At 38.0% G+C, this 25,161-nt stretch overlaps 1 protein-coding gene across 2 annotated transcripts; it reads left to right on the top strand.

Annotated features, from left to right (window-relative positions):
• The first annotated feature begins 1,134 nt into the window (after window positions 1-1,134).
• LOC109157673 (flap endonuclease GEN-like 1) lies at window positions 1,135-5,521 on the top strand. 2 transcript variants are annotated; one of them, XM_019305540.1, is made up of 9 exons: window positions 1,135-1,491; window positions 1,892-2,068; window positions 2,593-2,763; window positions 3,029-3,210; window positions 3,363-3,609; window positions 3,933-4,062; window positions 4,205-4,555; window positions 4,625-4,956; window positions 5,047-5,521. In XM_019305540.1, exons 1-9 carry the CDS (start codon window positions 1,297-1,299, stop codon window positions 5,278-5,280), a joined length of 2,019 nt encoding a protein of 672 aa, XP_019161085.1. In that variant the 5' UTR covers window positions 1,135-1,296; the 3' UTR covers window positions 5,281-5,521. The 2 variants fall into 2 exon arrangements, with proteins under 2 accessions (XP_019161085.1, XP_019161084.1); XM_019305539.1 differs by having other exon boundaries at window positions 1,136-1,491; window positions 4,205-4,956.
• The last annotated feature ends 19,640 nt before the right edge of the window (window positions 5,522-25,161 follow it).

Genomic DNA, 25,161 nt, shown 5'->3' with positions numbered 1-25,161 from the left:
ATTGTGTCCACCTTGCAATGTGGACACGGTTTCACAGCATAACTATTTATAAATAGTCAATGAAAATTAAAAATGAAATGAAAATATTAGGTAAAAATATCATTGCATCTATATTCTAATTGACTAATTGACTAAATATAAAAAATAAATATTGACTGAAAATGAATCTAATATTACTAATTGACTGAAATTATAAGAGGAAATGAATATTAATAATTGACTGCAAATAAAAAATGATCCATAATTGACCAAAAAAAAAAAAAAAGAAATGGTCAGATCATTGCATTTTAATTAAGAAATGGAATGGAAATTAAAAATTGGAGGGAAATATTTCAATAATAATATTCTACATTATCAATAGTAAATGCATATTTTAAAAAATAGTAAAAGTAGAACGGAAATATTTCAATAATAATATCTACATCATCAATTAAAAATGGAACAAAAATTATGTAAAAATATCACTGCATTTGATATTCTAATTGACTGAAAATATAAAAGGATAACTAATTGAGATTCTACCTTTATATATTTTCATCCAAGTAACCTGTCATGTTGGATTGAAGGTGTTAGCTCTAGATGAAGCTGAACAAGATTGTGTTGCCACTACCAATGTCGTCTAGAAAGAGGTTTCAATAATGTGTAAATATAATCGGTGATATTAAGTTTTTTTTTTTTTTTAAATGAAAAAATTGTTATATATCTAGACAAAAAAAAAAAAAAAATCTTCCATACAAATGAATAAGGATAGCAATTCATTTCTATAACTGAGCTGTTAGAGTACGGGCACATTTGCCTAATTTATGAAAATACTAAACAATGATAAATAAAATCTTTAAAGTTATAGCACCGCATGCGTACATCTAGACATTAGCTATTAATTTGAGCAATTATTTGCACAAATTCAAGAAATGATATCATCAAAATATATAAACGATCTAAACCATATCTTTAATTGCACTATATAATATTTGATGTTATAATTTAAATAATTATATATAAATTCATATATTCTTAACAAATCCATTCCGTGCATCGCACGGGTGCAAATACTAGTAATTTATTAAAATATTATTTTTGATGTAAAATTTGAAAGTTTTGGATTGGAAATAATTTAACGTGTAACGGCCCTAAATCCTCTCTCAACTCTCGAGTCTCGAGCAACTGAACAACTCCCAACATTCCACCGATTCTTTTCAACTTTCATCATCTTCTCGCAGAGAGTGATGACATGACAGTCTCTCTTCCCCGCCAAAAATCCCTTTTTTTCTCGGCAGTACATTCTCGGTGAAATCGATGGGCGCTGGAGGCAACTTCTGGGATTTACTCAAGCCCTATGCCCGACCCGAAGGCTTCGATTTCTTGAGGAACAAACGGGTTGCCGTGGACCTCTCGTACTGGATCGTCCAGCACGAAACTGCCATTAAAGGAAACACGCGAAACCCGCACATCAGATTAACATTCTTACGCACCATCAACCTCTTCTCCACGGTAAACTCGTTCAGTCACTAGGACCCAATACTAAAAAGACTGTCTTTTTCAAGAAATTGGAAAAATGGAAAGTTATTTTTTGAAGTAAAATGGTGTGCTTCTGCATATATATGTATATGACTAATATGATATGAGATATGAGTGTTTACATGTAAATGTGTAAATATATTTGTATTTTGTTATTTGTGTACAAATGCATATGTTTTAGCTGTTTCCATCAAATTCAGTTGACAAAGTTAGTAAAGTATCTGACCTAGAATAGGAGTAATTAATTTTCAGTTTCTCCTATCCTGGTTTTGGGTTTTTATGCCACATTGTTTAAGTACTAATTGGAAAGAAAAGAATATTGCATCTTTGAACTTTTATATTGAGGGCTGTGTTTATCTATGATGATCTGCAGTTCGGGGCATTTCCGGTTTTTGTGACAGATGGTACTCCATCGCCACTCAAATCTCAGGCAAGGATTATGCGGTTCTTTCGATCATCAGGGATTGATATGTCAAGTCTGCCTGCAGTGGAAAAGGGCATTTCAGTTGAGAGGAACAAGGCTTTTCGGAAGCATGTGCAGGAATGTGTTGTGAGTTCGTCTCTTTAAATTTCATTGGAATTACGTACTTTTTGTTGAGAATCAGTATAATTTTCTTATAGTTCCATTCTGATGATGTCCATTTGGTTATTATCCATTGCCACGTCTATTTTATCCTTTGGTAAGTCATTATTAGCGGCAGAAAGGAATGGCGCATAAAACATATGGAGTAGCAAATACTATTATGTTTCTTAACCCTGGGGACACCAGTTATTCTGATGATCTGATCTTGTGGAAACTTTTGGTTCTACTAATATCAAAACCATTACCACCTTTTTTTGTTGATAAGTGTTAAGAGTCCCACATTGAAACATAAGAGAGAACATATGGGTTTATAAGACCATAGGTTAGATTAGCTAATTGATTGAATTCAGTCTTTTATGTGATTTGACCCATTTGCATTATAACCCAGTTGAGTGACCTTGGCCTATTCTTAGATCTTAGATTATAACAATATAAATGCATTTAGCATATTTTGAATGTTTTTTAAAAATATAATCAGTGGTATTTTATAGGAGTTGCTCGAACTTCTTGGGATGCCTGTTCTAAATGCAAAAGGGGAAGCTGAAGCACTTTGTGCACAGCTTAATAGAGAAGGACAGGTTGATGCTTGTGTTACTGCTGATAGTGATGTATTTCTCTTTGGAGCTAAATGTGTTATCAAACATATCCAACCTAACTCCAAAGTAAGTACTTTGTTGCCTTCTTCTGAGCTTGTCAATTCATGTTGTGAATCTAAGGCAGGAAACCTGTTTTTTTTTTTTTTTTTTTTTTTTTTTTTTTTTTTTTTTAAATTTTTTTTAATTTTTATTTTTATGATGTTTGTCAAGGAAAAAGTAAAAACTAAAAAAGAGGGGCAGAGTTCAGTGATGGTTCAGAGTTGATATTTGAGAAAACCTTCTTGGTTCTTCTTTGATATAACAAGGACATAATCTATTTCATTTTTTGTAGGAACCATTCGAGTGTTACTATATATCAGATATCGAGGCCGGTCTTGGGCTGAGAAGGAAACAATTGATAGCCATTTCTTTATTGGTAGGAAATGACCACAATCTACCTGGGATACCTGGTATTGGCTTAGAGACTGCACATCGATTTGCCAAGTCTTTCAGCGATGATGAGATTCTAGATAGGTTTATGCTCGCATTCAATCTTTTGTATGAGAAAATTTGTTTGCACCGGGGTGGAGGGGTAGAGCATTGTGAATTTCTTTTTGTTTTTGAGCATAAAATATGTTCATCTTGGGGTGGCCAGTATTGCTTACCATAGTGTTGCTATTATACAGGTTATGTGAAATAAGGAAAGGAGAAACCCCAGAGTTACATGGTATTGCCGGTGCAGAAGGTGATTTTGTACCCAGTTCAGAGGATTCTCCTCGAAAACCAAAACTTTCGCATTGTTCATTCTGTGGACATCCAGGCAGCAAGAGAGCTCACCTCAAGTCTCGTTGCCAATACTGTAGCGATGGTGGTGGTGAGGGTTGCAAGCAAAAAGCACCAGGCTTTAAGTGTAGTTGCTCGTCATGTGACATGGTACATTTGAATTCTTTTTGTCGGGTGGGGGGGGGGGGGTGTTTCTTATTAGAGCATCCTCATCAGCTCTTGTTTTTTCACGGTTTTTGAGGTGCCAATTAGGAGAGAGAGGAGGGAGGAAACCACAGCGCCTGTCTTTTTCTCTCTCCTCCGGGTCCCACAAAAAACCATGCACTTGCAGGGAGACCTTGGCCTTCTCTCTCCTGCCTTCTCTCTCTTCCACATGGCAAAAAAACCAATAAAAACTGCTGTTGTGGATGCTCTTAGGCTTTTACTTTCTTCTTCTTGTCTTTTCTGACAGTGCTATTATATCTGTATGGCAGGATAGGAAAGAAAAGGAACAGAGAAAGAATGAAAATTGGCATATTAAAGTCTGCAGAAAGATTGCCTTGGAGCAGGACTTTCCACACGATTTGATCGTGAAAATTTACTTGCACAATGACAACAGAGTTGGTGAGCATACACAGACTTCATTACGTTTTGTTTTATGTAATGTGTATAAGGTCTGGGTCGGTATATTGCCCAATGCCCATTAGCCATTAGATCATTCATTCAAGCTCTGTCATCTATCTTACTTTTGATCAACTTTTGGCAGATGACGGTTGCCATATATCTTGGACAAATCCAAAAACTGAAATGCTAGTTGATTATTTAGCTTATCATCAGCATTGGGAGCCTTCGTATACGCGAAAGAGAATGCTTCCGATGCTATCAACTTTGTTTTTGAGAGACATTGCCTCAAATTCCGAAAATCTCTTGCTATGTGGACAATATGAGTTTGATTATATTAAGCGGGTGAAGACAAGATATGGCCATCAATTTTATGTGGTCATTTGGAAGAAAGCAATGCACACAATGTATCAAGAAAGTGGGAGACTTGATGGAGTGAAAGATTTAACCGAAGATCCCGATGGCTTCAAGATTCATTTCAAGAAAACTGGGAGAGATGATGAAGTGATAGATTTAACAGAAGATCCTGATGGGTTGGAGATTCATATTAAGAAAACAGGGAGAATTGATGAATTGATAGATTTCCCAGAAGAGCCTGGGAAATCAGTGCACACAATGATTGATGATATCCACACAGTTACCTCCGAAAATCCTAGTACGCATCAAGAAACTAGGAGAGCTGATGAATTGAAAGACTTCATAGAAGAAGATGGTGATGGGTTGGAAATTCATATCGACGAAACTGGTAGAGCTGATGAAGTAATTGATCTTACGGAAGAGCCTGATGGACCGGAGATTCATATCAAGGATGGTTGCTGCTATTTGTCAACAGATGAAGATATGGAACTTGTTTGGAAAGCTTTTCCAGAAAAGGTCAACCAATTTTTGAAACAAAAGGTGAGAATTCTTTTCCGTTTTATAATGCTGTGTTATTGGATTTTGTGTTGCCTTTTAAAATGCTTTGTGTAAAATACTTTGGGATTGAAGGAACTAAAATCAAGAAGAAAAAGAAGAAGGGGGGTTCCTGAAAACCCAGGGTCCTCAAGTGGTATTCAGCTCAGTATCACCGAGTTCTTTCGATCCTCTAAAGGAAGCTGTGAGGCAAAGCTCGGGGAGAATTTTGCTGGCAGTTCAAGTAGTTCTAGTGCTTCCGAAAAGGAACAGCAAGAGCGGGTTCCCAACTTTAGCAAGTCAGCTAGGCGTCGACTTTTTCTTGGATGAGAATCTCATCACATTATGTTCGCACATCAGTGACCCTCCACTTGTTAAATTACTAAGCATATTAGTTCTTGTGTTCTTGAATTGCCATTATCTAGGACACTGCTAATGTAAATAGGTAATTTTGTGTAAATGTCAGTTGGTGATAGCTCTTTACTTGCGGCCATTAGGAGGCTGAATCATTGGTAGCAATTTTGAGTATTAGATTCTGGAAAACTAATCAAAATTCCATTAGTTTTTCTAACCTTTTTTGTTGTATTGTAGTAGTCTCAGCGGACAAAAGTCGGATTCTGGCAAGATTGAAGTTAACATTCCTCTGGGGAATAGGTCATTCCCACAAACAATGTTCTTGGGAATGGATGTTTTTACTAAACAAAGGAATATGCTTATTACTGAGAATGCTATTCCATTCCAGGCCTATTCTGTAAACCAAACGTGAAATAGTTGCATGTTAAAAATGGCAACTTTCAGTTCAGAATAAACTGAAGTGTTGCATTTGCAGTTGTGTGCTGCTTTTTATTAATTAACTCTACAAGAATGAATTGATGTTTGTCTAATCATGGGCCACTTGTGAAAACAAATATGATGAAAGTATGAAACGATGAAATAGTTCTCGTACTATATACGCCACTAATATTTGTTGTTGAAATAATGGGGTGTTTGGTAGGATGGAATTCTCTAATTTCATTTTTACAAACTTCATGAAATTGTAATTCTACGGAATTACAATTTCCTGTGATCATGGAATCGTAATTTCACACTTTATGGAATTGTAATTTCATGATAAATTATAAATTTATCATTTTATAATTATTATATTTTTATTATTATATAGAGACATTTTAGTATTTACTCCTTTCTTTTCAATTTCCAATCATTGTATTCCTTCATATCAAACAATGTAATTTAAATTTTCACTTTATTCTTCTTCTACGGAACTACAATTCATTTCCCCCTAATTCCTTCCTTCCAACCAAACGCTATGTAAAGTGACACGTTTTCTTTCGAATTATATGTTTATAAGGCCGTCTCTAACCTATTTTACACCAAAATACCAAAAATCTCCATCAAATGTCGTATTAAAACGAATATTCTCACACATATTCTCACACCAAATTTTATTTATCTCCAACTCATTATACTAAATTTCTACATCAAATGTTATTCTGCAATAAAATAATTTAATTGGTTTCTCAAAATTTAAAACTTTATTAGTTTGAATTTAATTAGTTTAATATAAATATAATTTATGATATAAATAATACTCTGTAATATTTTAGTACATTTAACATTAATTTTTAAAAAATATTATTTGAAATTTTAATTAATATATATTCAATATTAGTTTTGTTTCAATTGTATTGATGAGATTCTTAAAATGGTATAGTTTATATTTAATAATACAATTTTTAAACTTATGTATTTAACAACATTAAAAAAAGGGAAAAGGTACGAATATGCAATTGAACTATTTGGGGATAGCAATTAAGCCACCAAACTCAAATAAACGTTAATTGATCCATGAACATGGAAAAAAAGGTACAATTAGCATTTTTAGTATATTAACAAGTTTTTGCTAATTAGGATGCCATGTGTATTTTTATTTTACATTATTATTATTATTATTATCCAATAAGCATTTGATCCAAAAAAAAAAAAAATCTAGTGTCAAATGCTTTAATTTCCAGAGCTCTCTGTACCTTTTCTCCACTAACATTACGTTCACCAAGCTCAAATGGACTTGTTGTTAACTGTTTTTTATTTGACAATAATACTCTTAAATTTAACATTCAATTAACAGAAAAATTAACAAAGGACTATTTGTGGTCAAAAATGAAAGCCGAGGTATGAATTTTGGTTAAATTGAAAGTCGAGGATAAAATGAGTACTACCCCAATAGTCAGAGAACCATTTGTGGTATTAATCCTAAAAAATATGATCAATACATAAATACAAAGTTATAATTATCTAAATAAAAAAAATGGGATAAGGGTCAAGTAGACCCTTCAACTATAAGCTAAAGTGCAATAAACCCGCTAAACTAATAAAAGTTCCAATTAGACACTTCATCTCTTCACTTTTACGCAGTTTAGCCCATAACTTCTTAAATTTGTACAATTAGCTTATATTACAAGTAAACTCAAGATAATAGTAGGTAAAATTGAATTTGTTTTTAAAAATAATTTAAAAATAAACTTTAAAATTAAAATAATAATAATAATATAATAATTGTTATAAAAAAAAAAACAGATTGTCAGCTTCTCAAAGGTAGGGATGGCAATTCAACTCGCCCCCGACGGGGAAAACCGGTCCCCGCCTCGACGGGGGCGGGTTCGGGGATTTTTTTCGGGGAACGGGGGCGGGGATGGGGAGGGCATCCCCCGCCCCGTCCCCGATCCCCGATCCCCGTCCCCGTCCCCGTCCCCAATTCCTAGTATAATATTAAATAAATAAATAAATAAATAAATAAATAAATAAATAAATAAATATATATATATATATATATATATATATATATATATATATATATATATATACATACATATATACATACATATTATTATTAATAAACTTAAAAACAAAACATTCATGAACATTCATAGTAGTGCTCCCTGCCTGTGCCGACTGCCTCTGTAATAAAAATAAAATATTATAATATATATAATATTAATAAACTTAATTAGTCCAGTAAAACAAAATATTATAATATATATAATATTAATGAACTTACTTAGTCCATTAGTTTTTATTAACTTATTAGCTATTTCATTTAGTTCAGTACTCAACAGTAGTTTTGGTTTGTTTTACTTCAGTACTTTTGATTAAGTTATTAGTTAATTAGTTTAGTTTTAATTTGTTTTGATTAACTTATTAATTACTTATTATTGTTGTTGAATTGCCGGTAAATTATTTCTTGTTTTTTTTTTTTTTTTTTTTTTTTTTTTTTTTTTTTTTTTTTTTTTTTTCATTGCATCATTCAAAAAGGGGGCGGGGATTCCCCGTCCCCAAAAAATCCCCGCGGGGGCGGGGATGGGGAATAATTCTCCATCCCCGTTCGGGAACGGGGCGGGGACGGGGAATGGGGATCTGTTTCGGGGACGGGGACGGGGACCCCATTCCCCGCCCCGTTGCCATCCCTACTCAAAGGAGAAGCCACAATCTGACTTCTCTGTCTTGTCCAACCGGACAGAGAAGCCATGAAGGCCTCTCCTTCAGTTGGACGGAACTAGATGGAGAAGCCTGCCATGGCTTCTCCGTCCAAACGGAGGAGCCATGCCGGCTTCTCCATCCGACTGAACCGCTCAAATTCAATGACATAGACGACGATTGTTTAAATAAATACCGTATATAGTTGACATACATGACAGTTGTTTAACCGACATATATAGTTAACACATACGGTGGTTTCCAAAACCGTAGTAGAAAATGTATATTTACAACGATAGTCACTTACGCACGCGACACTTTGAAAACCACCATGTATGTGTAAAAAAACCACCTGTGGTTATTTAAAGTGTATGACATAAAAAATTTAATTAAGGTATATATGACGGTTGTTTAAAAAACTGTCATCTATCAAGTGACGTAGTATAACAAAGTATATTAGACGGTTGTTATTTAAAAAACTCCGTATATTAAGCGACATAATATACCATTTATGTAGTAGTGATTAGGGACGAAATTTGAAATTTTAGCATAACTCAGGGACGAAAAGTGCAACGCCAATGATAACTTAGGGACGAAAAGTGAGCATGACCAACACTCAGTGACGAATTCTACAATTACTCTATAACTCATTGACGAAAAGTGCAACGATAATGATAACTTAAGGACGAAGAGTGAGCATGACCGAAACTCATGGACGAATTCTACAATTTAGGGTTGTGCAGGACCCGAAAAAATTGAAGAACCCGACCGAACCGAAGTCCAGTCTACCCAAACCGTTGAGAACGGAACCCGACGAAGGAAAACCGAACCGCCCCGTAAAACGACGTCGTGTAAAGAGGTTTCGGAGTGGGGGATGAATTAAGTCACCCGACCCGTCCGAATATCCGATTAAGCATAGGGTTACCTAGGGCTGTGTTAGATATGTCTTCGTTTAGACCAAGTATATGTATATGTTGATTAGCCTAATCCATCAGATCTCTCATCATTTGCTCATCGCGTAGTCGAAGCTAGGGTTTCATCTGAGATTTCTTTCTCTGTTTCTCTCATTCTCTCATACTCTCATAGTCTCATCTGAGATTTCTCTCCCACTCTCTGATACTCCGTTACTCCTAGTCTCTCAATCTCTTAGTTCCACAACCACCCGTTGTGTAGTCCGGTACTCCGGTGGTCTGGTCTCTCAGGTGTTGGTGGAAGCCCTTGTTGGCGTTGTTGCTGGTGCTTGGTGTTGTGACATCTACTGGTGATATTCGTAAAAAGAAGCCTTTGTTCTCCGGGGTATCTGTGAGAAACGAAGTAAATCTTCTAACCCTAGTTTTTTAAATTTGATGCATGATGATTTGTTATGCGATTTTGTGATATGTTATTCCACTTATGTAAATATTTGGTGGAAGTACTGACTTATTGAGTGTTTTTTGCAAACCTACTTTGATACTGTCAGTTTGTGAAATGTTTGAGTCTGAGTCTCTGAAATTTGTGATATACTGATTTGTTGGAAGCCCTTGCCCCCTAAATCCAGATAATGATGCCTGATGAACATGAGGCCATAACTGTATAACAGTGTCTGCCTCTCTGGAAAGAGAAATAAAAACCCTGAATCTGGATTTGTTTAAAAATGTCAAGTACTCAAGTTTATGGATGTTTGCCCTTAAACCCCCCCTTAATGCCCTTAAATCTTAATGACAAATAAAATAAAATAAATAAATAATTATGTATTCTTTTAAAATGATAACACATAATGTGTCTGATTCTGGAATCCTTTCTGCTTCTGTGATTCTGTGTAATTGTATGCTGACTATGAGACTGTTTATTCTTCTTGAATATGAACTCTACCTATGCTTACTGATAGTTCACCATTTTTAGATGGAAAATATCAGTATGCCTGGTAGTCGACCTTCCAACTCTTCAATTGATAGACCTTCAGGGGTGGAAGCCCAAACTGTTGAGAATCATCAACAGAATGAGCAACCTCCTGCTGCTGTTCCTGACAAGAAGAGGAAACATGTTGATTCCAGATCACCAGTGTGGGATCATTTTGAGAAGATAAAGGACCGTAATGATGTTATTGTAAAAGACAAATGCATTTATTGTGCAAAAATTTATCAGTGTGAGTCCAAAAAACATGGGACTTCTTCCTTAAGATATCACATGGTGAGATGTTTGAAAAATCCTCACTCAAAGGATACTAGACAGTCCCTGTTAACATTTCAAGCTGTTACATCACTTACACCTGGTCAGCATACTGTGGGAGAAATAGGGACCTGGGTATTTAATCAAGAGTCAATTAGGAGGGCCTTGGTTGAAATGATAATCATAGATGAATTGCCCTTTAGATTTGTGGAGGGAATAGGTTTCAGGAGGTTCATAGCTATTGCTTGCCCTAGGTTTATAGTTCCATCCAGGTGGACTATAAGTAGGGACATCTTAGTTGTCTAGAAGATGAGAGACTAAAATTGAAGTCATTTTTAAGGGGAAGCAGTCATAGGGTTAGTATCACTACAGATTCTTAGATATCCATCCAAAGAATTAACTACATGGTAGTAACTGCCCATTTCATTGATTCTGAGTGGAAGCTTCATAAGAAAATCCTTGCATTTGTCCCTGTTACCTCTCACAAAGGTGAATATCTAGCCAAAGCCCTAGAAAATTGTTTGCTAGAGTGGGGGCTTAGAGATGTGTTTTCTGTGATTGTTGATAATGCCTCATCAAATGACACTGCTATGGGGTTTCTGAAGAAAACATTGGTGTCTTGGGGATCATCTACTGTGAGGGCAAAGTATTTTCACATGAGATGTATTGCCCATATCTTAAACTTGGTAGTTCAAGATGGTCTGAAAGACTGTGATAGTTCTGTTAAGAAGGTTAGGGAGGTGGTTAGATATGTCAGAAACTCTCCTGCTAGACTTAAGAAGTTCAGGGATTTGGCTGATTAGTTGAGTATTGAACAAAGGTCTTCTTTGTGTTTAGATTTTCCAACCAGATGGAACTCTACCTATTTGATGTTACAGTCTGCATTAACTTACCAGAAACTGTTTGAATCTTTGGAGCCTGATTGTTGTTTCAAGTCTGATTTGGGTAATTCAATTCCTGATTTTATGGACTGGGAATCTGTTGGCTGTTTGGTTCAGTTACTAAAGTGTTTTTATTACATGACCATTAGAATTTCTGGTTCTTTATATGTCACCTCAAACACATTCTTTATTGAGATTTCTGATATGTACTGCCTATTGAAAGGCACGGTGGAAGCTGGTGGGGCAGTTGGTGATATGGGGAAAAGTATGAAGGAAAAATTTGAGAAGTATTGGGGTGATGTTGAAAAAATGAATCTAATGATATTTTTTGCAAATATTCTAGACCCTAGAGACAAGTTAGAGTATATGCCTACTCAGTTTAATCATATGTATGGTGAGGAAAATGGTAAACCATTCTATGACAAAGTAGTTGATGCTCTTGCTGAGTTATTTGATGATTATTCTACATCTACCTCTTCTACTGTGAGTTTTGTCCCTTCTGTGCCGGTTTCGGTTCAGGTTACATCTGCCTCTTATGTTTCTGTTGGGAAGCCACAACATTTTCTGAAGTCCCAAATTAAAAAATAAAGATTGGAGTCTGGGGTAAGAAACAAACTGAGTTGCATATGTATTTGAGTGCGGCAATAGTTGAAGAGGAAGAATCTTTTGATATACTTGGATGTTGGAAGATCAACTCTGCTAGGTTTCCAGTTCTCTCTAAGCTTGCTAGGGATGTCCTTGCCATTCCAATCTCCACTGTTGCCTCAGAATCTGCCTTCAGTACTTCTGGGAGAGTATTGGATGCTTTTAGGAGTTCTTTAACTCCAAAAATTATGGAAGCATTGGTGTGTACACAAGATTGACTTAAAATGCAAAATACTCATTTATGTATTGAGGAGAATCTGGAAGAGTTGGAGAGGTTTGAAAAAGGTATAAATTTTACTGTTTTATACTTATATTTTAAATTACTTAAATTGTTAATACTTTTAACTTTTGTTTATTTTGCAGAGTTAAGTGGTGATGGTGGAAGTGGGAGGTCTCTTGGTTCTACACTTGCTACAATTCCTGTAATGTTATTATCCACATTACTTGATTTACTTACTTGATTTTATTGCAATCTTTTACAGTATTTGACTATTTGACTCAATTGCAATCTAATCTCACTTGGTATTTTTTGAGCCTACTGTGTTTGACTCAATTACACTGGACATCTGTAAGTATGAAGGCCTGGTAACTTTTACTAAGTTGCTGCCTCAAGTACCTTGGGCATTTGGTGGGTAATGTATGAACTATTTTATTATGTTTGTTCTCTTTAAGTTGGCATTTGGCAATTATGAAGCTTCCACCTTTAATCTGAAAAGGAAATGATTAAGTTGGTGAGTTGCTCTATAATTAAGTTATATTGAAGCAATATGCCCTTAATCCAAATGATATGGAAAAAATGCTTACTGAGCCAAAATTTATATAATCCCTTCTCTGTTTTTCATTTTCTAATGCTTGCTTAGTTGCTTACTTACTTGTGTACTAATTATTTACACTAACTTGTCACAATTCACAGGAAGAAGAGTAGGTCTAATTGTCTCATGTCTGAATTTTAAAAGTCTAGGAGTTGAGTAGTTGCCACTTGCAGTTGCTGATTTTGTCTGATTTTGGATTTTTGGTGCTTCAGTTTAGAGTTTAGACTGTTCAGTAATCACTAATTAGTAGTGTTGTAACACCCCGAAATTTTTAAACTTTTAAAGCTTATATGATAAAGGTAATTTCTCATAAAATCCCAAACAGAGTATTACTAATTATAAGTGTACGGGGTGCTATGCCACATCTGAGCTGGAGAACTTAGATGCACATGCTAAACTAACTAATATCCTCAATACATCATTATGGCACGCAAACCGAAAGGAAAGACTATCTATCTAATCCACGATCTTCTAGCGCGCTCTGGGATCTACTCATCTGTGCGTGAAAGCCAAATATATCTGTTCAGCGAGAGATGCCGGTAACCCACTCCAACGCGTTGAAATACATTATATATATATATATATATATATATATATATATATATATATATATATATATATATATATATATATACGAAAAATCATTTTGAAACAGAAAGATATATACTTGAGACACTAGTTTTAAAACCGGGAATAGACTCAGCAAATAGGGATAAGCACATCAAACAACAATAAACAGTTAAGTGGAGATAACATCATAAGGAATACACATTTACGGTCACAGATCACTTTTCGATTCCAAACCACATCATCATCCAATCATCATTCATATCACATAATCATTGATGGCGCCACGGGACCAATCGCATGCTCCGAACATGAGGGTTAATGCTTATAGCATTAACACGGCCCAGCAGCACCCTACCTCAGTACCGTGGTACGAGGCGAGTTGATCGCAACCAACCCTTTGAGAACAGCTGATGAACTCAACGTCGGATCATGATCCGACACACCGCTGACGCGCCCAGTCGGTGGATCGCGATCCCCTTTACAAGGGGGGACTTACGACCCTACACACCGTTGATGCGCACAATCGGTGGACCGTAGCGGATCAAGCCCGACACACCGCTGAGCTAAACTCAGTTCGTGGGCGAAGATCCTCGGAGACTACGGCCCTACATACCGAGGTCCCATCACTCGGTGGATCGCAGCCAGCCGTAGCCCTACACACCGCCTGATTACTCAGGTCGGTGGACTACAGCCTTCCTCGGCTTGTTGGCCCTACACACCGCCTGGCGCCTCCAGGTCAGTGGGTCATATCACCGAGGCCCATGTGGACCTTCAGTCCTATATATAATCTTTATATACCTGACCGGTCTCTACCAGCCTGGTTAACAGTTGGGATGGTTCTCAACCCATTCAACTGCCCGTATAGTGGACCTCAGTCCTATATAATCTTTATATACCTGACCGATCTTAACCGGCTTGGTTAACAGTTGGGATGGTTCTCAGCCCATTCAACTGCCCGTATAGCCCACTTGATCTTAACCAAGTTGGGGGATCATGCATCACATTACACACATTAACACATAATAACACATAGTAGCATACTGGGAAGGGGGAGACATATAATTAAGCTTACGTGTGATCATTCACATACTAAGAATAGTCCTAAGGGGTTCATATGACTTTCACCTAGGTCGACGGATTCCCGATTCAACTAGCATGCAATTCCTAAGACTCTTTTATCCTATGAACGACACCCGAAACATCAAACTAGACTCAAGCACGACAAGCGGGGTCCATTGGGACACCACGGGGAATGGGGAAGCCGGGGACCCGGGGTGGGTAACGGACCAGCGGGTAGCCGGTGGGTGAGGGATCACCCGCCGGCTGCCCGCCGGAGTTCACTGCCCGGCAGCGGGTTGCCGGCAGGCGGACACCTGCCCGCTGCCCGGCGGTGATCTTCGGGCAGCGGGTAGGTGGCGGGTACCTCTACCCCCACCTACCCCCCACTGACTCATTCATCACAAATCCATCCCGGGATCCTTTGTGGAACCCGAAACCATGCTTTGACACTTTTAAATGCAATTAACGACACCACGTAGTCAATTAATGGATCAAAAGCAAGAATCACGTACAACTCATCCTATTATGACTTCTAAACATAAACAACACCCGAACATGCGAATTCCCACCCAATTTATATCAAGAACATTATAACATAAATTCCCAATCCATCCTAGGGCTCTAATCCCTCCTAATTCGTCAAATCACAATTTATCTTTAACATCAAGAACTATCAAGATTTGTCAAGAATCATTACATCAATATCAAGAACCTCTTTTCATCATCAAGATCATCAAGATTATCAAGAATACACACAACTCATCTTATCAATCATCAAGGATATTTCACAAATAGCATAGAGGAATTAATCAAGACACAAGCGTATAGAGGGAGGCCAAGGAAAGAGATTATAGCGAAGAAAATAGGTTTTGTTGAGACATGGGTTACCTCTTAGCCTTAATTAATTTCCTTGGCTATGAAGGGTCTTTCTTTAAGATTTCTCCTTTCTTGATTTCTCCTAAGGGAATTCTTGGAACTTCTTGTGTGGTGAGAGATTATTTGTGGTGTAAGTTCTAGGTGCCTCCTATGTCCCTATTTATATAATTAAGAATCCTAATTAGGGTGTAAGTGGCATGGGTTCACTAATCCTATTTCTTATAGGACTAAGGGGTTGACTTTTAGGAATAATGGGCCCATAGACCATGGTGGACCCCCTTTTAGCTAATTAATGGATTTTAATTCTCTTTTTAGGGTGGGTGATAATTTAATTGATTTTAATTTAGGGGCCGTAACACAGGGTGTTACAAGTGTATTTTGTAAATTTGTTAGTTCCTTAGTTCCTTTAAAGTTGTGTATGTAGTTGTGTAGAGTTTTGGTCTGTAACAGTTCTTAGTTATTTACTTTTGTTAGAGTCTTAGACACTTAAGACTCTTAGTGTTAGTTAATATACTACTTAGTAATACTAATTACTAAGTTAGTAACTTAGTATTACAGTATTAGTCTATTACACTATCAATTATTTACTTATTTATTCAGTATTTCAGATTTCCAGTTAGATATTAATGTGCTTTTGATTTTGATTTTTGAATTTATTATTTGATTGTACATTTAAAAAAAACAGAAATACTGTCGGATATCCGACCGATCCAAACAATGTTATAACCGAACAGATAAGTCGACATATTTAAACGGATAGGGTAGTCAAAATTGATATCCGAAATCCGATCGGAGGACCCTAACCGACATCCGATTCGTCTGATTGCACAACCCTACTACAATTACTCTATAACTTAAGGACGTAAAGTTCAATTTTCCCATTAAATTATGAAAGAAATATAATGGGAATGATAAGTATTGATACTTAGGTATATTATTAATTAGTTCATTAACTATACATATATTGTAACTCAATCCATAAATTATTATTCAGTTCGATACAAATTTTTCTCTTTAATTATGTGTAAAGTGGCAATTTTAATCCACCACTAAGAAATTATATATATTAAAATTAACAGTGCACTTTGGATAGCCACTCCTTTGGTAGATCACGTAATGTCTTGGAATTATTGATTTCTTGTTTAGTATAGTGTTTTTGCAAAATAGATAATTTGTCGAAGATATTAGTATATCGGCTTTCAATTTGATCAATGGATTCATCCAGAAACATCTCTAAATTAAAGAATCGAAGTTTTAGACAATAATAATTAATCTATTCTCCATGTTTTGTTTATTTCTAGGTGAGATCTCGATTAGCTTATCCCTGCAGCTTGGCTGTTGCCGTGTGTCCCTTGGCTTTGCCAAAGTATTAGAGGATAAGACTACTACCATTATTCATTCAAAAGTTAGTTAAGTAGTTAGGAGTAGTTAGTTTCAGTTAACACTGTTGCATTCTGACTGTGTATCTTCATATGTAGCTTCATTCTTTTCTTGTAAAGACAGTTAGTGAAAACCATAATTGAAACAGTACTTCTTTCCTTTCTTTGTCCAGTTCTCACTTCATGATATGGTATCTGAGCTTTGAAGGATCATAGTTTGGACAGGAGGGATGAACACAAACAGACCTCAGGGGCCTCATCCAGAGACCACAACACCGCCGGTCCCAATTCCGACGACAACTCCGGCAAACAATGCAAACGCGATTTTGATTCGAAGGATGCAGCAAGTCCATTCTTCTTGCACCCAAACGAGAATCCTTCTTTGATTCTCGTCTAAGCTTTTCTGGATGGACGGAACTATCACCCTTGGGCTAGGGCGATTGAGATGGCCCTCCTCTCGAAGAACAAGCTAGGGTTCGTAGATGGAACCGTAGCAATGCCGGACACCAACGATGTAAAATTCCCTTATTGGAAGAGATGCAACAATATGGTGTCAACCTGGATAATGAGATCTCTCTCATCTGAGATTGCCCAAACCGTTCTCTGGATAGGAACCGCTGAAAGAATCTGGAAAACGTCGAAATTGCGATTCAGTGAGGCCGATATATTTCGCGTCTCGGACCTGCACGCTGAGATACACCAAACTCGACAAGGTGATCGGAGCATAGGAGCGTACTTTGCGAAATTGAAGGTCCTATGGGACGAATTACAGGTCATAAGACCTCTACCTACTTGCAATTGTACACGAAGATGCGATTGCGGTTTGTTGGAAAAACTGCAGCTTCACCTGGACAGTGATAACCTCTCTACCTTCCTGAGAGGACTCAATGATAGCTATGCATCTGTCCAATCGCAAATCATGCTGATGAAACCATTTCCGTCTATTGATGAAGCGTTCTTGATAGTTCAATAGCAGGAAAGAAGGTTCAACAATGGAGTGATAGGCTCCCTGCATCATCTTGCGGACAACTTGAGTGCAGGGAGTATGTTCTTGAGTCAAACTACAAGTAACAACTCGGGTTCCAGGAAATTTTATCCTAATGAGAACAAGAAACCCATCTGCACCCATTGTGGATTTACTGGACATACAGCTGATAAATGCTACAAATTACATGCATGGGTATCCACCCGGATGGAGGCCAAGAAATAGAAGTATAGGGTCAGCCAATCCGATTCAGGTAGCTGCCCAGGTTCCCTCAGAGAATACTGTCTCTCTATCCCAAAGTGAGTACATGATGTTCAAGCAGTTGTTACAGAAATAGGTTGCTACTCAAAGCTCACCTCTGAACTCAGGATCCATGCCACAAGCCAATCTAATCTCTGCAAATTTTGTTCCTAAGGAATTTTCCTATGCTCAATTTGAAGGTACATCTGTTATCTCTTCTAGCCATAGGAAAATTCCTTGGATTTTGGACAGTGGTGCAACCCACCACATTGTTTGTGACCACCTTATACTGACAGGGGTCAGAGAAGTTCAGGGCATATATGTTGAACTCCCTAATAACTGCCATCACACACATAGGAACAATTGTTGTGTCAGAAGAACTTGTGTTGCAAAATGTCTTTTGTGCACCTGATTTTCATTATAATCTGGTGTCAGTTAGTGAGATGATTAAGAATTCTAAGTGCAAACTTCTTATGTATTCTGACATATGTATAATACAGGATCAAGCCCTTGGGAGGATGATTGGAATGACTAAATTGGAAAAGGGCCTGTATCATCTGCAGTAGCCTACATTTTTTTGGTTTATTTGACAAATTGCAAAATGTTGAAATAAATGCCTGTAATACTAGTAGTATGTGGCATGCTAGATTAGGACATACATCTTTTTCAAAAATGAAAATGTTACAATTGTTGGATTCTGATATGAAATTCAGTAAAGAATCAGCTTGTGATGTATGTCATTTGGCCAAGCAAAAAAGACTACCATTCCCTGTCAGTTCCAGTACCTCTACTAATTGCTTTGATCTTATTCATGCTGACATTTGGGGGCCATATCATGTGCACACCCTATATGGTCACCAATATTTCTTAACCCTTGTAGATGACTTCAGCAGACTAACTTGGGTATTTCTGATGAGAGGCAAACATGAGGCTAGGATTCTTGTTCAGAGTTTTTATGCTCTAATTCTCACACAGTTTGCGAAGAATATTATGTGCATCAGAACAGATAATGGGTAGGAATTCAAAATGGATAAATTTTACCAAGACAAGGGTATCATCCACCAAACTTCATGTGTTTATATTCCACAACAAAATAGTGTAGTGGAAAGAAAGCATGGGCATATACTATGTGTTGCAAGGGCTCAAAAACTTCAAGCAGGATTAACAGAGTGTTTTTGGGGAGGTTGCATCCTACAAGCAGTCTACATCATAAATAGATTACCCTCAAGTGCCTTGGAGGGGAAAATACCACATCAGGTTCTATTTTGAAGCCCTCCCCAGTTCAACCACCTTATCCACTCCATCTCTTGTTCTGCCTATAGATTCACACTCAGCTGATGATTTGCCAAATCTGGTTTCAAGGCCTGATCCTATACTACCTAGCAACTTAGCTACTTTAGATCACAGTTCTGATGTTACCCTTGTGAACCATAATGAAATTTCTGCTAATGAAAGTCAAGGTGAGGCACACCAGCAGCCAGCTAGGAGGTCCACTAGACATGTGTTTAGACTAGCATATCTCCAAGACAATGATTGTCCGCTACCCAACATAAGGACATCTCCCCACTCTCTATCTGTTGTGGTATCTTATGACAAGCTCTCACCTAAGTTCAAGGCTTTTTCCCTCAATGTCTTAGACATAGTGGAGCCTAAATCTTACAATGAAGCAATTCTACATGAATGCTGGAAATTAGCTATGCAGGCAGAAATAGATGCACTTCAAGCCAACAGAACTTGGGAACTCACAATTCTTCCACCTTCCAAGCAAGCCATAGGATGCAAATGGGTGTACAAGGTCAAACATAAGTCAAATGGAACAGTTGAGAGGTGCAAAGCCAGGCTGGTGGCCAAAGGATACACTCAAACTTGTGGTCTAGACTACATTAACACCCTTAGTCTAGTGGCTAAAATCACATCTATTAGGACCCTACCGGCTGTGGCAGCTGCAAAGGGATGGGAGCTACACCAACTAGATGTGAACAATGCATTCCTCCATGGTGATCTTCATGAGGAGGTATACATGCATCTTCATCCAGGGTTTGTTGCACAACATCCAGGGCAAGTATGCAAACTAACCAAATCTCTTTATGGCTTAAAGCAAGGTAGTAGGCAATGGAACTCTAAAATCACTAATGAGTTGATCAATCTGGGATTTAAGCAAGTTGTTTGTGATAATTCTATATTCACAAAAGGATCTGGTGACAGCTTTGTGGCTTTATTAGTGTATGTTGATGATGTGATAGTGGCAAGCAGTGAGAAGGATCAGATTCAGCAAGTCAAGAATCATCTTCATTCTGCCTTTCAGATCAAGGATTTAGGCAGTCTAAGATTTTTCCTTGGCCTTGAGGTTGGAAGAACACACAAAGGAATTGCTGTAAATCAGAGGAAATATGACTTAGATCTGCTAAAAGAGACAGGCTTCCTGAGCAGTAAACCTATGAAAACTCCCATGGTGCAGACAGTTAAAGTGAGCAGTAAACCTGACATATGCTTTGCAGTTCATCAGTTATCACAATTTCTGGATAAGCCTACCACCATACACCTTCAGGCAGCACATAGAGTACTGAGATATGTCAAGAACTCCCCAGGCCAAGGCTTGTTCTTTCCAGCACAGTCTAGCATCAAGTTAAGAGGGTTTGCTGATTCAGATTGGGTTGCATGTGTTGATACTAGACGATCTGTGACAGGCTTCTGTATGTTCTTAGGAGAAGCCTTGATCTCTTAGAAGTCCAAAAAGCAAGGGGAAATTTCCAAATCTTCATTAAAGGCAGAGTACAGAGCTATGTCCCTTGCTGCCCGTGAGATTCAATGATTGATCTTCTTGCTTGAAACATTGGAAGTAAGAGTAGAGGGACCAGCCGTATTATACTCCGACAGCAAATCAGCAATAACCATTGCTGAAAATCCGGTATTCCACGAACGCACAAAACATATAGAAATTGATTGCCACCTCATAAGGGAGAAACTCCAAAAAGGGCATTGTCAGGCTCCTACACATTTGTACAGACAATCAGACAACTGTCATTTTTCTAAACCCTTACAACCATTGCCATTTCAAAAGTTCATCTCCAAACTGGGCTTCATTCAATGTACACTCCAACTTGCGGGAGGGGGGGGGGGTGGGGTGGGGTGGGGGTGGTATTAGAGGATAAGACTACTACCATTACTCATTCAAAAGTTAGTTAAGTAGTTAGGAGCAGTTAGTTTCAGTTAACACTATTGCATTCTGTTTGTGTATCTTCATATATAGCTTCATTATTCTCTTGTAAAGGCAGTTAGTGAAAACCATAAATGAAACAGTTCTTCTTTCCTTTCTTTGTGCAGCTCTCACTTCATGATACAAAGATCACTTTATCCAACATCTTCATAATTTTGATCTTGGCATCATTGTCAAGTTTGGCAAGGATGTGGTATTCTTTAGCCCATTCTTCGTTGGGGTTTGGAACCCTTATTGGCCTTAGAGAGGTAGAAATAGAACTTCTTCATATTCCTCATCTTCGTCTTCATTTGACCGTTGACTGGATGGTCCTACTCATGTAGTTAGTGGCGTCGTGTTGATCATCTCGATTTTTATTGGCTTGGTTCCTACCGCATATATACCACATACTGAAATTTATAACTAAAAGATGTATTTAGAGTCTGGTCTTCCATTCTTTAAAATCATTATGAGAGTAATTAAGGATAAAATCGATACTTTTATGCATTTGTAAATTTGAAGCTACAAAGAAAATATTTATTTTTAAAAGGTTTAATGAGATCTTCTTGGTGTGACCAAATTAGTTAATCTGTTGAATAGCTGATCTGGTACCACTGTATTTGTTGGTGCCTAGAAACAGAGAGAGAGAGAGAGAGGGGGGGGGGGAGGGAGAGAGAAAGAGAGGGAGGGAGAGAGACGAAGAGAGAGGGATCGGAGATGGAAAGGGAGAGGGAGAGGGAGGGAGGGAGAGAGAGAGAGAGAGAGAGAGAGAGAGAGAGAGAGCAAATATTTTATAGTGGTGCTCGAAAAAATTTCCTACTCCACTCTTAGTTTCTCCTTATAACCCTATGTGTAACATCCCGTGTTACGGCCTTTAATCCCGAATTAATTATTTAATTAATTTCATTAATTATAATTAAAAATGATTTAATTTGATTAGAAATCCCTTTAATTCATTAATGTGGTCCACCACGGATCGTGGACCCTTGCCTAAACTAGAGTCATAAGCCTATTAGAAATAAAAAAAGTATACCTTTACTATTCAGATTATGGTTAGGATTCTCTTTAATTAATTAATATGGTCCACCATGGACCCTTATCCCTAAAACAAGTCCTTAGTCCTATAAGGAATAGAATTAGTAAACCCATACCATTCAGACCCTAATTAGGACTCCTAAATATAGATATAAGGACATAGGAGGCACCTAGAAGTCACACCACAATAGATATCACCACACAAGAATTCCCAAGGGACACCCCACCACCAAGCCTAGGGAGATCAAAACGGATGGAAATCTTAGGGAAAAACCTTAATAGCCAAGGGATGATTAATTAAGGCTAAGAGGTAACCCATGTCTCAACAAAACCTATTTTCGTCGCTATAATCTCTTTCCTTGGCCTCCCTCTATATGCTTGTGCCTTGATTTATTCCTCCATGCTATTTGTGAAATATCCTTGATGATTGATAAGATGAGTTGTGTGTATTCTTGTTATTCTTGATGATCTTGGTGATGAGAAGAGATTCTTGATATTGATGTAATGATTCTTGATAAATCTTGATAGTTCTTGATGTTAAAGATAAATTGTGATTTTGATGAATTGGGAAGGATTAGAGCCCTAGGAGGGATTGGGAATTTGTGTTATAATGTTCTTGATATAAATTGGGTGGGAACTCGCATGTTTGGGTGTTGTTTATGTTTAGAAGTCATAATAGGATGATTTATACGTGATTCTTGCTTTTGATCCATTAATTGACTACGTGGTGTCGTTAATTGCGTTTAAAAGTGTCTAAGCATGGCTTCGGGTTCCACAACGGATCCCGGGATGAAATTGTGGTAAATGAGTCAGTGGGGGGTAGGTGGGGGTAGGGGTACCCGCCACCTACCCGCTGCCCAAAGATCACCGCCGGGCAGCGGGCATGTGCCGGGCAGGCGTTCGCCCGCCGGCAACCCGCTGCCGGGCAGTGATCTCCGGCGGGTGATCCCTCACCCACCGGCTACCCGCTGGTCCATGACCCACCCCGGGTCCCCGGCTTCCCCGTTTGATGTCCCCCATTCCCCGTGGTGTCCCAACGGACCCCGTTTGTCGTGCTTGAGTCTAGTTTAATGTTTCGGGTACCATTCGTAGGATAAAAGAGTCTTAGGAATTGCATGCTAGTTGTATCGGTAATCCGTCGACCTAGGTGAAAGTCGTATGAACCCCTTAGGGCGATTCTTAGTATGTGAATAATCACACGTAAGCTTAATTATATGTCTCCCCCTTCCCTATGTGCTATTATGTGTTATTGTGTGTTACGTGATGCATGACCCCAACTTGGTTAAGATCAAAGTGGGCTATACGGGCAGTTGAATGGGCTGAGAACCATCCCAACTGTTAACCAGGCCGGTTAAGATCGGTCAGGTATATAAATATTATATAGGACTGAGGTCCACTATACGGGCAGTTGAATGGGTTGAGAACCATCCCAACTGTTAACCAGGCTGGTAGAGACCGGTCAGGTATATAAAGATTATATATAGGACTGAAGGTCCACATGGGCCTCGGTGATATGACCCACCGACCTGGACGCGCCAGGCGGTGTGTAGGGCCAACAAGCCGAGGAAGGCTGTAGTCCACCGACCTGAGTAATCAGGCGGTGTGTAGGGCTACGGCTGGCTGCGATCCACCGAGTGATGGGACCTCGGTATGTTGGGCCATAGTCTCCGAGGATCTTCACCCACCGACTGAGTTTAGCTCAGCGGTGTGTCGGGCTTGATCCGCTACGGTCCACCGATTGTGCGCATCAACGGTGTGTAGGGTCGTAAGTCCCTCCTTGTAAAGGGGATCGCGGTCCACCGACTGCGCGCGTCAGCGGTTCTCAAAGGGTTGGTTGCGATCAACTCCCCTCGTATCACGTTACTGAAGTAGGGTGCTGCGGGGCTGTGTTAATGCTATAAGCATTAACCCTCAAGTTTGGGGCACGCGATTGGTCCCATGGTGCCATCAACGATTATGTGAATTGAATGATGATTGAATAATGATGTGTTTGAATTGAAAAGTGAACTTTGACCTTAGATGCGTATCCCTTATGATATTATCTTTACTTAACTGTCTATCATTGTTTGATGTGCTTATCCCTACTTGCTGAGTCTATTCCTGATTTTAAAACTAGAGTCTCCTAAGTATATATCTTCCTGCTTCAAAATGGTTTTCCTATATCTATATATATATATATATATATATATATATATATATATATATATATATATATATATATATATATATATATATATATATATATATATACCTATATTGTATTTCAATGCATTGGAGTGGGTTACCAGCATCTCTCGCTGAATAGATATATTTGGCTTTCAGGCACAGATGAGTAGATCCCAGAGCGCGCTAGAGATCCGAGGCGTAGAGTAGCTAGTTCCCTTTCGGCCTGCGTGCCATGATTATGTATTGACATTATTTGAGGATTTTAGGTAGATAGCCTGTGCACCTGAGTTCTCTAGCTCAGGTGTGGCATAGCACCCCATACTCTTATGCTTGATTTTGGGATTTAATGAGGAATTACCTTTATTATATAAGTTTCAAAAGTTTAAAAATTTCGGGGTGTTACAGTTGGTATCAGAGCCTAAGTTTGACCCTAGGATAAGACTCTTAAGACCAGAATTTAAGACATTAGGCTTGAACTCTAGGTATTTAGGAACATAGGATTCAGGAATCTTAGGACGCGCGGTGAGATTGTGATCCGACCTATCATCACATAACCTCCCCTCACTTTACCCCACATTAATTTAAAGAATTTCCCCCTTCGCTTATCACATCAAGGTAAGGGTACAACACACTAATTCTTCATTCCACATACTGGCCCTAGAAATTAGTGATGTCCTTGCATGCTTTTACCTGCCTTGTTGCTTATCACTCTTTGATTATCATACTTGTTTATTTGCTTAAACAT

This window comes from Ipomoea nil, unplaced genomic scaffold (genome assembly GCF_001879475.1).
Source record: "Ipomoea nil cultivar Tokyo-kokei standard unplaced genomic scaffold, Asagao_1.1 scaffold2791, whole genome shotgun sequence".
In the NCBI taxonomy this organism is placed as follows: domain Eukaryota; kingdom Viridiplantae; phylum Streptophyta; class Magnoliopsida; order Solanales; family Convolvulaceae; genus Ipomoea; species Ipomoea nil.
Note: the sequence above shows the minus strand (reverse complement) of the source record. Positions and strands in the feature narration are given on the sequence as shown.